This window comes from Melanerpes formicivorus, unplaced genomic scaffold, assembly GCF_026170545.1.
Source record: "Melanerpes formicivorus ecotype bairdi unplaced genomic scaffold, bMelFor1.0.p_v2 SCAF_5, whole genome shotgun sequence".
Lineage (NCBI taxonomy): Eukaryota > Metazoa > Chordata > Aves > Piciformes > Picidae > Melanerpes > Melanerpes formicivorus.
In genome coordinates this window covers 2,550,423-2,563,993 of record NW_027142357.1, presented here as the reverse complement: position 1 = coordinate 2,563,993, position 13,571 = coordinate 2,550,423, and the positions used below count along the sequence as shown (strand labels likewise).

General features: G+C 43.5%; 1 protein-coding gene across 1 annotated transcript in view; it reads right to left on the bottom strand.

The window, feature by feature from the left end:
- The window catches only part of ITGAV (integrin subunit alpha V), a 63,119-nt gene that overhangs the window by 20,427 nt on the left and 29,121 nt on the right, over positions 1-13,571 (bottom strand). The window contains exons 11-19 of the mRNA XM_068137882.1: positions 12,931-12,983; positions 12,344-12,546; positions 7,880-8,071; positions 7,729-7,774; positions 6,477-6,578; positions 5,896-5,954; positions 4,065-4,219; positions 3,217-3,354; positions 1,732-1,799 (exon numbers count right to left, since the gene is read on the bottom strand). Coding sequence (XP_067993983.1) covers positions 1,732-1,799; positions 3,217-3,354; positions 4,065-4,219; positions 5,896-5,954; positions 6,477-6,578; positions 7,729-7,774; positions 7,880-8,071; positions 12,344-12,546; positions 12,931-12,983 — 1,016 coding nt within the window. The remainder of the gene's footprint in view (positions 1-1,731; positions 1,800-3,216; positions 3,355-4,064; positions 4,220-5,895; positions 5,955-6,476; positions 6,579-7,728; positions 7,775-7,879; positions 8,072-12,343; positions 12,547-12,930; positions 12,984-13,571) is intronic.

Here is a 13,571-nt window from a genome sequence, read left to right as displayed (position 1 = left end):
TGGAAAGAGACACTGGAGTCTGACTGAGTCTCCTCTTCTCCAAGCTAAAAAGCCCCCAGCTCCCTCAGCCTTTCCTCATAAGGGAGATGTTCCACTCCCTTCAGCATCTTTGTAAGTCTGTGCTGGACTCTTTCAAGCAGTTCCCTGAGGTCCTTCTTGAACTGAGTGGCCCAGAACTGGACACAATATTCCAGATGCAGCTTCACCAGGGCAGAGTGGATAACAAAAATAACAAAATTCATAACAAAATTGATGGTAGGGTTGACTACAGAATCCAGCCGAGAGCTTCATGCTGTGTTCGATACAGATGCCTAAAGAATCACAGAATCATGGCTTGGAAAAGACCTCAGATCATCAAGTCCAACCTATTACCTAATACCTAACACCTCAGGACAAGTAAACCATGGCTCCAAGTGCCACATCCAATCTTTTTGTGAACACCTCCAGGGATGGTGACTCCACCACCTCCCTGGGCAGCACATTCCAATGGCCAATTACTCTTTCTGGGAAGAACTTTCTCCTCACCTTGAGCCTAAACTTCCCCCGGCGTAGCTTGAGACTTGCAAGAGTAACTTTCCAAACTATGTATTTGGATTTCAGCAGCTACAGGAAACCCTACCTGCACTGACATCAAATGTTTCTGAAGCATCTACATCAATTAGGATGTGTGCAAATAGCATCAAGGGCATGAAGAATCCCAGACTACACTTACAAGTAGAGATCCTACACTAAGAATGCCTTTTGCACACAATACTCAGACTCATGAAAGAATTATGAGTTAAAACTTCCTCTTTTTTCCAGGTTTAATAGAAGTCATGACCAATACCAACAGTATTTTTCATGTGTGACAAGAAAGCTCTACTCTGCCCCTTGCTGGGTAATATCATCTGTCTGTCTATGGGCGACAGAGATTGGAATCAATACGGCTGACCAATATGATCGAGTATTGTTCCTTTATTGTTCCAGTGTTGCAGGCCTATGGTGCAGGCCTGTAGTGCGAGTATAGCACAGTAAAGTGTAGAAGAAGAAGAGACAGGAAAGGCAGAAGTGCATAGCAAGGGAACTTCTACAACTTATATAAACTCAGAGTGCCTTGTTGGCATGGCTTCATTGGTTCCCATCGCACTATTACAGATTATTGGTCCAACTACTAACAACACACAAGGTTTGTTGATGCAGGTGCATGTCCTGTTGTCCCAAGATAACTTTCCATGTTTATAGCTACCAGTGCCTTGTTTTAGTTACATGCTGCAGGCACAGCACTGTTTTGCTACACTGCTAGCTGGCTCTGCATTTATGCTGAGCATGGCCTACCGACATGTCAGGCTCTAGGCCTGCACTGCCAGATTGCTCACACTGCTCGTCGCTGGCATTGCCACATCTGTCTAGTATTAAATGAGCAGTGGTAAAACTGCAGCTAACACTGGTTTATGCTTACTCCCCACGGCCAGCTTAGCAAATCCAGAAATCAATCCTGTGTACTCAAGAGTAGGGGACAGCATGGGGCTGGCAGTGCATGCCCTCTCCCTGCATTAAATGCTAAAGGGATTTGGTTGCAAAGCAGAAAATGGGTTTTCCTTAAACCAAGTAAGCATGAGTTTAGATTGTACATGTTGAGAAGTCCCACTTACTTCAAGACATCCTTTCAACAAAACTACTAGACACTCCTGAAATTTAGAACTCAAGTAGGAAAGTTACTTTTCCCTGAAGTTATTTTTCTCATGTATTTACCTTTCCACTGATACCTCCAGCTTTGGTTTGCAGATATTATCCTCACCACAATCCAGCAGAATATGTGCCTGTGTAAAAAATCAAATGTATGTTCTTGTCACAATCACTGCATCTGTTCTAACATACATTTCCAATAATGCTGTTTCAGCACCAAATAAAACATTTCTGGATAGCTGCCTAAGAGATATCTTCATCTCATTTGTTTCAGAGGAGAACAAATGAGTTTTGATTACGGGAGGCACTCTGCCTCATCCTGCCATAATGCAATTCTAGGACTGACGTCTAGCCATCTTAATCCCTTTACCATATTTTGACTTATCTGTGGTTCATCACTTCATCAATAAGTGTAAAAAATTGTATAAAGAGCAGAAACAGAAAAACTATTTGTTACCTTACGAGAACTACAGGGACAAACATCACATACAGAGACCAATATAGAATGAACAACAGGATCACAGGATGTTAGGGGTTGGAAGGGACCTCTGAAGATCATCAAGTCCAACCCTGCTGCCAGAGCAGGACCACACAATCTAGTGCAGGTTGCACAGGAATGCATCCAGATGGGTCTTGAAAGCCTCTGGACAAGGAGGCTTCACCACCTCTCTGAGGAGCCTATTCCAGTGCTCTGTGACCCTCACAATAAAGAAGTTCCTCCTCATGCTGACATGGAACCTCTTGTGTTCAACCTCTAGTTCACATCCACTGCCCCTTGTCCTATCACAGGATGCAAGTGAGCAGAGCCTGTCCCCTCCCTCTTGACACCCAGTGCTCAAGATATTTATAAACACTTATTAAATCCCCTCTCAGTCTCCTATAGACTAAACAGCCCCAGGGCTCTCAGCCTTTCTGCATAAGGCAGTGCTCCAGTCCCTTCATCATCCTTGTAGCACTCCCTTGGACTCTCTCCAGCAGATCCCTATACCTGTTGAACTGGGGAGCCCAGAACTGGATGCAATATTCCAGGTGTGCCCTCACTAGGGCAGAGTAGAGGGGGAGGAGAACCTCCCTGGATCTGCCGGACACACTCCTCCTAATGCACCCCAGGATGCCATTGGCCTTCTTGGCCGCAAGGGCACATTACTGGAGAGAACTTTTTATCCACCAGGACTCCACAGGGCTGCTCTCTAGCAGATCACCTCCTAAACTTATACTGGTGCAGTTTATTATTCCTTCCCAGATCCAGGATAAACACTTTCAATACTTTCAAACAGTTAGATAACTGCTTTTTTCCAGAAAACTATGAATTTATAGGAGTGAAGAGAAGTCCAGCACTAAGGGCATGTCAAAGGAGAAATTTGACATAGAAAGAAGGGAAAAAAGAGAAGCCAAACATGCAGTAACCATCAGTATCTCTTCAATTCAAAGACTAAAGCCTAGAGGTGTATTTTTCTATCATACTTTTTCAGAAGTTCTAAGATGAGTACTGAGCAAGCACTAAAAGTTGAAAATGTTCCATGTGGAGCACAGATTGTGTAAGAAGTGTACCTGTCTGCTCATGTTGGCAGGAGTGAACTGGTTGAGGATAGGGTGCAGTCCTGTTGCATCTGCAGCTGTTCTGTAATCCAGACGATATTCCATAAAAATAGTAATGGGAGTCAGTTTGTCTCTGAATTCAGATTCATCCTGAGGAAACCAGAGAGTGGAATTCCAATTACAACATGTGAAGAAAACAACCACCAAATACCCTTCAGAAGCCTCTATAAAGCCTCTACAGGCAATCGTCCCAAGAGCAATAGTGGGCAGTGTTTTTATTTATTGGTCATGTTATAGTAGGAATGAGGAAGCCAAAACAACTGTAACATTTCTGAGCTCTGCTCAAACTAGGAAATCTCATCAGGAAACCTGCACTGGAAATGTTGAAGAAGGATAATTTTAATAGTAACATGCCTGATTTACAAATGGAAAAGTGGAGCATACAGAAGTATGACATCATAGAGGAAGAAGCCTAAAAGGTGATACAATGCCACTCTTTCTTACCACACAAAATTCACTGTGCTTGTAACACCCCTCACAGATATTCCATCTTTTGATTTGTGGTTTTTCCTTCCTAAAATTGTTAGTTTGCACTTGGAGTTGCTGATTTTCATATTGCTCATTTCAATCTCAATCTAGCTTCTTCCAGCTGGAAGCTATTACCCCTCATCCTGTGTAGTTCATCCTCTGACAGCAGTGTTACTCCAGGACATACACTTATGGTTTTAGAAAATTTAGGTCTATTCATTGGGCATGCAGCTCTCCAGCATTATTTATTTATTTTGAAGCAGCTAACACAAGGGACTTGCAATAGACAATGCACCAAAAATCATTTGCCTAAAAAGCAAATGGTTACTTACCCTCAAAAAGGCATCGAGCTCTTCACAATTCATCTTGCCCCCCTTTGTAATGGTCATGTTCTTAGAGTGGCTGGGCTGTCTGCTGTGAAGAAAGAGAGCTCTCCTTATGGCTCCTTTCTGCTTAAGTTTATCCAACAGCAGCTCCACTTGGAAATCTGTCCAGTCCAAAACATTTTGGTTAGAGGTATTCCATTCCATTAGACACAGTGCAAATCTCCTTCAGAAATGGAGTTAAACCCTAATTTCAGCTTAATGAAAATCCCCTACTTGGAACTTTGAAAAGTTCCAGTTCTGTCAGTATAAAATGTGCTACTGTATTAGTTCTCAAAATATCAGCCAGCAAGCACTGTTGTTGTCCTAAACTGGACTCTGCTATGTCCTTGAAGGCTGGCAATATGCAAAAGTGCCAATATTCCTATAATTGCTAGAGAGCTTCAAAAGCAGAAGTCAGTGTTTTCCCCCAAAAAGGTGTAAAGCAGGTTTGCTCATAACATTTATAGCATTTAACTGTATTGCCAATCCAGTTCCTTCAAATATTTGATACAGATAATGAAATGTAAAACACCTAGCAGCTCTTTCTATGACTCTTCCCAGATGATACCACCTCTGAGCATGCCATACAGAAAATAAGGAAAGGCTTTTATGATCAGAAGACAAAACCTGATTGTAGCAGGCTGTCTCACATACTCCAAAATCTCTGAGAGGCAACTTAACCTGTTCAAAACAATCTTTCTCTGATTCTGGTGCAGGAAATCTGATGAAAAAATTAGTGACACTGATCAGAAGGCCATGATTTCAACAGAAAAGTGAGAAGTCTCTCATGGCTCATCTATGCTTTTCAGGCCTAACAATCCACATACTTGAATGTTCTTGTTTATAGCCCCCCTCACTGAGAGTTGATCTCAACTCTGTAAAATACAATGGACTTTCCAAGACCTGTTACACCAATTGGTTAAACATATGTTTAAAGTTCCAACTCCTGCTGACTTGGACCTGGGAGTATTTGTTGACAGCCAGGTGAATACATGAGCCAGCAGTGTGCCCAGGTGGCAAAGAAGGCTAACAGCATCCTGGCCTGCATCAGCAATACTGTGGCCAAGTCCAGGTAAGTTCTTGCCCCTCTGTGCTTGACACTGATGAGACCACAACTTGAGTACTATGTTCTGTTTTGGGCTTCTCACTCCAGGAAGGACAGTGAGAGGCTGTGCTTCTCTGTGTCCACAGAAGGGTGACAAAGCTGGCAAAGGGTCTAGGGTCTATAGAACAAGGCTAAGGAGGAGCAGCTGAGGGAACTGGGGCTGTTCAGTTTGGAGAAAAGGAGGCTGAGGGGAGACCTCATTGCTCTCTACAGCTCTTTGAAAGGAGGTGGCAATAAGGTGAAGTTCAGTTTGTACTTCCAAGTGACAACACAAAAAGAAATGGTCTCAAGTTGCACAGGGGAGGTTTAGGTTGGGTATTAGGAAAAATTACTTCACTAAAAGGATTGTAAATGACTGGAACAGGCTGCCCAGGGCAGTGGTGGAGTCACCATCCCTGAAGATATTTAACAGATGTGGCACTGAGTGATGTGGCTTAGTGGTGACCTGGGACTGTTGGTTTAAAGGTTGGACTTGGTGATCCAAAAGATGTCTTGCAACCATTCTATAACTTGAACACAACTTCAGCAAAGAAGGTGCTGATGACAGTCCCATAGGTCTGTATGGTTCCTGAACTGGCAGGATCATGCTGTAAAGGGTAGCAAACCTTTTCAATAATGAAAAAGAACAATGCAGTGCACGTGTCTGCAAACAATGCAAAAAGACCTTAAAGTTTTTAAGCTAGCAGAACTTACTGAGTGAATTCGGGAGCTTTCCTTTGCCATCTGCTTTTAGACAGAACTTCACTTTGAAACTGTTTTGGAGGAAAAGAAAATGCTCACATCAGACACTTTTCACATTTTCTTCTAAAACTCTGTATTGGTTTTCCCAATTCAAAAGTATCCTTCTTCAGACTCTAATTCATTCCCCAAGGGCTTTTTTCTACTGGTGGGATAAAAACTATAACCTATTAATATGTAGACAACAATGCAAGCAATGCAAAGCCTTGGAGCCTTGATTCACCTGTGAAGGAAAGTGTTTGTTCCTAAAATCTGAGGTGGCTCATTCATTTTTAAAGCCAAAAGGAACTGAGCTGAAAAGGAATTCGGCAGTAGAAAAAGAAGACTGGGTTTGGGTAACAGTGCAGGAACAAGAACCAAAACCAGTTTGCAGAGCACAGGTGTCTTCCCTAATGAACCCACCTCAGGAGCAAGTTAATGAGTCAAAACCACTGCAAAAGCCATGGGATCCTGATTATTTTCAAATTTAAAAGCTTATGAAAATAAAAACCAAAAAAGGTCCCTCCCCACAAAGAAAACAAAGACATGCTGCTTACCAAGAAACTTTGACATCTGACAGTGAACAGGCTTTGTTTTCTGGGTTTAGAATGGTTGGATTAACTTCCAAGGCAGCATTTACTCTAATAACTGGCCTAGCCCTGCAAAGAAAACACAGAATCATAGAATTGTTAGAGTTGGAAGGGACCTCCAGGATCATCTAGTTCAAACTCCCCTGACATGGGCAGGGACCCCTCACACTAGATCAGGCTGCGCAGAGTAACATCCAGCCTGGCCTTAAAAACCTCCAGGAATGGGGCTTCTACCACCTCCCTGGGCAACCTGTTCCAGTTTTTCACCACCCTCACAGTTAAGAATTTCTTCCTAACATCCAATCTTAATCTACCCATTTCTATTTTTGCTCCATTCCCCCCAGTCCTATCACTACCTGACACCCTAAAAAGTCCCTCTCCAGCTTTCTTGTAGCCCCCCTTAAGATACTGGAACATTAAACGGGTTATTAACATCCCACTGAATAGCCTTCACCACCATCATAAGCAATACTCTCCCTATCAATTGTGAAATGTACACATGCACTTTTATTCTTCAGGTTTCACTAAATATTGTCTAACAAATAATCACTGAATAGATGAGGGAAATGCAGGTATCTTTTCTGTGCCCTTTCACTACTGTCAGAGTTAGAACAAGGACAGCTGTGTTAAGAGGAAGTCCTATTTATTTCTAGCACAGACATGTCAGGGCTTTTCCCCAAAAGGATAAGTATATTGGGATTGCAATATAAGAGCCAGCAGCACCTTGTATGTGTCATATTGGAGGAAACTCATGCAGAAAGCCTGGACAAGTTACTTCTATTTTCTCTTAACTTTAGTGTATCGAGGAGATAACTAATAGAAAGCAGACTGAACATTTACTTTGTGTAAAGATGGCCAATGATAGGGCAAGGGACAATGGGTGCAAACTGGAACATAATAGGTTCCATGTGAGCATAAGGAAAAACCTTTTTACTGTGAGTGTGACAGAGCCCTGCAACAGGTTGTGGAGTCTCCCTCTCTGGAGACATTCAAAACCCACCTGGACATGTTCCTGTGTGACCTGCAGTAGGTGATCTTGCCCTGGTGTGTGGGGGGGAAACTAGATGGTCTTTCAAGGACACTTCCAACCCCTAATGTGCTGTGATTCTGGGTAAATAGCAGTAGAAGCTTTTAATACCTTTACCAGTTTTGTAGCTCAAGAATGCTGCTGAGCTTTCACTCTACTGGCACGTATGTAAAAGCACAGAGGGACACTTACCTGTACAAAACAGCTGTGTCAACACCGAAGGCTCCAACAATCAAGTCTAGGAAGAAATGAGAAATATTACACAGGACAATTTAAAACATGCTGTTAGTCAGAGGTGGGGCTACTCTGAATTTATTCTAGATTGATATTTAGAGCAAAAGACCTGGATATCCATTTTTGTCCACATCTGTGGCTCCTTTCAGCGAGTACCCAAAACTGGGAGGCATAGTGCGAGCAGCCCACTGCCCTTCAAGGATTTGAGATGGGACTGCATTCAAACCATATGCTCTTCCATTGTAGATATAGACCAGTCCTCTCTTGTCCTCTCCACCATATGGTGCAGCAACTGCAATATCTGTAAACCAAAAGAACAACTGTCACCTCCAGACACAGACCAGGAGAACAGATTTGTGCATGTGTCCATCAGTCATGCTGGTATTACAGTTTCACTGCGTGTCTACTAGAAAGGATGAAATGAATCTGGCCTTTAAAATGCTCATCAACAACGATTTGGTTTTAATTTGATGCTGTTTTTTTACAGAAAACATCAATGTTTAACAAGAACATTTACCATAGACTTGCATGGGGGTGGGAGGAGGGAAAGGAATAGTTCTGCAAACACTTCTGCACTTCAGTCACTGACCAGCAGCCAAATCACAGAACGATAGAATGGTCTGGGTTGGAAGGGACCTGCAAAGGTCATCTAGTCCAACCCCCTCTGCAGTCACCAGGGACATCCTCAACTAGATTAGGTTGCCCAGGGCCCTGTCAAGCCTCACCTTGAATATCTCCAGGGATGGGGCCTCAACTATATCTTTGGGCAACCTGTTCCAGTGTTCCACCACCCTGATGGTGCAGAACTTGTTCCTAACATCCAATCCAAATATACTCTTTTCTAGTTTGAAGCCATTGCCCCTCATCGTGTCACTGCAGGCCTTTGTAAACAGTCTCTCTCCAGCCTTCATAGGGGCCCCCTTCAGGTACTAGAAAACTGCTATTAGGTCTCCCCACAGCCTCCTCTTCTCCAGGCTGAACACCCCCAGCTCCCTCAGCCTGTCTTCCTAGCAGAGGTGCTCCAACCCCCTGCCCATTTTCATGGTCCTGCTCTGGACCTGCTCCATCATGTCCATGTCCTTCCTGTATGGAGATGCTTTTGAGACTATTAAGTGCCCAGAATTAGTCACTGTTATCACCAAATCCCAAACCTACAGGGGACTCTCTGCCTGTTCCATTCACACCCTTGTGTTCTGCCAAAGGCTGTGACTTGTCACCAATTCTGGAAAATTCAACTCGGCCTAAAACAATAATTACAAATTCCTGTCAGGGCTTGGCAATAGGTTTTAAGGAGAACTGTCAGTCAGTGCAATGTGCTCTCTCTTAAAGCTTAATAAATTGGAGGGTACTCATTATCAACATCTAATGAACAGCAATAAGTAAAGTGCTAATTAGACTGTCTGTCTGGGCAGCTTTAGAAGGGTACGTGTCATCTAAAATCAACACTTCCACAGTCGGTTCAAAGACCAACAGGAAACACTACACACAGGGAAATAATTGCAGCATCTCCTTCTCATGAAAGTTTCATGAGAAGAAAAAGTCCTCAAAAATTCACCATTCTGTACTTTTCTTTACAAACTTTATGAATGCAGAAGGCGACTGAGGGAGATGGGGTTGCTCAGCCTAGAGAAGGAAAGACTCTGGGGAGACCACAGTTGCCTTCCAATAGCTGAAGGGAGCTTACAGGAAGGTTGCAGAAGGGTGTCTAGGAACAGGACAAGGGGGAATGGTTTTAAGCTGAGGGAGAATAGGGTTAGACTGGATTTTAGGAAGAAGTTCTTCAGTAGAAGGGTGGTAGGACTCTGGAATAGACTGCCCAGAGAGGCTCTGGATGCCTCCTCCCTGGGGGTGTTCAAGGCAAGGCTGAATGAGGCCTTGAGCAGCTGAGTCTAGTTCAGAGGTGTCCCTGCCCATGGCAGGGAGGTTGGAGTAGATGATCTCTGAGGTCCCTTTCCAACCTAAGGCATTCTATGACGAAATTCCAATCTTGTGTTAGCGGGATGAAAACCATTTTAATTAACACAGAAACACAGAATCACCAAGGTTGGAAGAGACCTCAAAGATCATCAAGTCCAACCTGTCACCCAGCACCTCATGACTCCTAAACCATGGTAGCAAGTGCCACGTCCGATCCCCTCTTGAACACCTCCAGGGATGGTGACTCCACCACCTCCCTGGGCAGTCCATTCCAATGGCTAATGACTCCCTCAATGACAGAAAAAAAAACAGACTGAAAACCAGACTCAATAATGTCAAAGGAGATAGGCAGAGGCAGTTTTTGCATGATTTTCTCATGTATGGTATATTTCAGATTGAAATATGATGGATTCAAAACATGGGTTTGGATAATCACATCAACTGAGTGGATATTTGCCTATCCAATGTAACCTCTCCAATGTCTTCTGCAAATAGCTGCAGTGATATTAACATCTTCACACTAATTCTATACACTATCAGCAACCAGAATTGTCCCTTTCACCCCACACTGATTTTATGGTTTCATTTTAAAGAAAATTAATTAGTGCTACCTGAGAATTTGAAATATTAGCCAATTGTTAATTTTTGGTTGTTCAGAGCTTGCAAGCAGAATGGAAAAGCCAAAAATGGGCAATTTTTGTGGAACTCAGATTCCTGCCACTCTTTAGGAAACACTGGAGTATGACTTGCAAAACAGGGTTCTCAGGAGGACTCTTGGAAGTCTGCATCCCAAAACTAATTGATTTTTGTCTGTCTCACTGCTCTCCATTCCTCAGTGAAAGAAACAAGAAGCACTGGCAACAGGTTTGAGAGTCCACAACTCAGTTGTATCACACTCAGATCTCTCACCCAAGTATTTGCTCAGGACACTCAGCTGTTAGTTAAATCAATGGGTTGAGGTCAACAGAACAAGGCATAACAAGCCTAGGTACCAGGGCCTGCAGTTTGGTCACAACACCCCCAAGCAACACTACAGGCTTGCAGTAGATGGCTGGAAAGCAGCTCAGTGGAAAAGGATCTGGGGGTGCTGCTGGTCAGTCGGCTGAACATGAGCCAGCAGTGTGCCCAGGTGGCCAACAGCATCCTGGCCTGTATCAAAAACACTGCCCAGCAGGAACAGGGAAGTGATCATGCCCCCGTAATTGGCACTCATGAGGCCACAGCTTAAATACTGTGTTGAGTTCCAGGTGCCATAGTATATGAAATACCTTGAGGTCCAGGAGGTTGCTCAGAGAAGCCCTATGAGGAGATGTTGAGGGAGCTGGGGCTGTTTAGCCTGGAGAAGAGGCTCAGGAGAGACCTCATTGCTCTCTACAACTACCTGAAAGGAGGTTGTAGACAGGTGGGGGTTGGTCTCTTTTCCCAGGCAACCAGCAACAGAACAAGAGGACACAGTCTCAAGCTGTGCCAGGGGAAATTTAGGCTCAAGGTGAGGAGAAAGTTCTTCCCAGACAGAGAGATTGGCCATTGGAATGTGCTGTGCAGGGAGGTGGTGGCATCCCTGTCCCTGAAGGTGTTCAAAAAAAGACTGGATGTGGCACTTGGAGCCATGGTTTAGTTGTCCTGAGGTGTTAGGTATTAGATAATAGGTTGGACTTGATGATCTCTGAGGTTTTTCTCCAATCTGGTTGATTCTGTGATTCTGAGAAGAGCAGTGAAGATGGTGAGGGGTTTGCAGAGCACGGCATACGAGGAGCAGCTGAGGGAGCTGGGGTTGTTTAGTCTGGATAAGAAAAGGCTAAGGTGAGATTTTATTGCTCTCTACAACTGCCCAAGTAATTAGCGATAGGATAAGAGGAAATGGGCTTAAGTTGTGCCAGGGGAGGCTTAAATTGGACATTAGGAAAAATTTCTTTACTGAGAGAGCGATGAGGAGCTGGAAAGGGCTGCCCAAGGAGGTGGTGGAGTCACCACCCCTGGAGGTGTTGAAGAAGTGTGGAGATGAGGCACTTCAGGACATGATTTAATGGTCATGGTAATTGGATTGCGGTTGGACTGGATGATCTAAAATGTCTCTTCCAACCTTAATGATTCTGATTCTATGGCACAGCTAGCTGTAGTTAAGGGATATTTTCACCACTCTTCCCTTTTGAAGTTAAAAACAAAACAACCAATGACAAAACCCCATCTATAGTCTTTTTTCCTCAGGAAAATCTCTTCTATCAGAACACATGTAACCAATTCCCTAACCAATTCTTTACAGTCATCACCAAGTTTCTGTGGAGGAAAATTGGCTTTAAGCAATGGAAACAGGAAAATGCTACTGAAGACGTCCTAACAAGTGACAGTGGAGAGTCAGGTATTTCATTGACATTTCTACTGTACTTATCACTTAGAAAGTACCAAACTGATGAGCGTAAGAGCTAAAATAATCCATGCTGCAGTGCAAACGGTATAGTCTCTGCTCGATGCATACATGTAACTCCTGTTAGCATTCCTGGGAGTAGCATACAAGCATCGAAAGGAGTCTAGACCTTAGTGTCCAACATTCAGTCATGGTTAGAATGCCTCATGTTTGTGTGCAGAATCCATACTCAGTGTGCTGCCTAGATTTCATCTATGAACAGAAAATAGTCATCAATAAATGGTGTCCTACCATTGAAGCCGTCCTGGTCGAGATCCCCCAGAGGGGCAATAGAGCTGCTGAACCTCGCAAATACTTCAAAACCATTCAGCTTTGTGATCTGAAACCCTCCAGAGGCTCGCTGAAGGCAAATGGAAACCTGGCCAACCTCCTGAAGTTTCCCATCAGAACCTCGGTCCATGAAAAGAGGGGCTCCAATAAATAGATCTGTGTAACTGCACCAAAGAAAGAGAAGATTCTTCAGTAACAGCAGGAAAATTCAGTGTCATCCTCTGAGCATTAACTTGCATTGAACTCAATGTAAAAGTGGAAGTTACCTATCTTTGATCTGCAAGTGAAGGCAAACATTTATTGCCCAAGTAAGAATAAACACTCCAGAAGTGAATGCATTTAAAGCCTGTGAATTACATCAAGTAAACACAACAACAAACCTACAATCGTTAAATGCTCAGAGCTAGCCAGAAAGTGTGTGGCACAGGTAAATGTTACACCAGCAGTGAGGACAAAAATCTCTACTGTAGGAGTGACTATACAATAAAAGCTTCCTTTTCTCTTTCCAAAAACAAGCTGGGTGGCAGTAGGGTGCAAAGGGCACTTACTTGTCCCCATTGATATCTGTTGCAGCCACTGAATACCCAAAGTAGGCAGCCATCTGGAAAACAAAATTCAAACCCAACTTTTGAGTCACAGTGATAAAAATCCCACAAGCTTACACAAAGTTGTACGAAAAGATGTTAGCAACATGTACATATCACATTATTTTGTTGCCTTTCCCCTTTTATTTTCTTTTCCTTACTTTGCTAGAAAGCAAACTGATTCATTACCTTCGCATTCCCCCTTGCACAAACCAGTCCTTTTTCCCAGTTCTCCTAACTGGCAGCAACTCACAGAATCACAGAACATTAAGGGTTGGAAGGGACATCAAAGGATCATCCAAGTCCAGCCCCTCTGCCAGGGCAGCATCACCTAGAGTAGGTCACACAGGAATGTGTCCAGGCAGGTTTTGAACATCTCCAGAAAAGGAGACTCCACAACCTCTCTGGGCATTCCTTCCTCCGAATAAGATTGGGTTTCACATAATACTACAAGATGACAACTTGCAGAGCAGACACGTTCAGGATTCCAACAGACTTTGTAATATGGCCCAGATGCTAATAACACACAGATTGTCCTATGTGCTAGTACCCTAAATTCTGTCTCAACAATTTCACCTTTCTCTAGGAATAGCCTGCTCACCCAT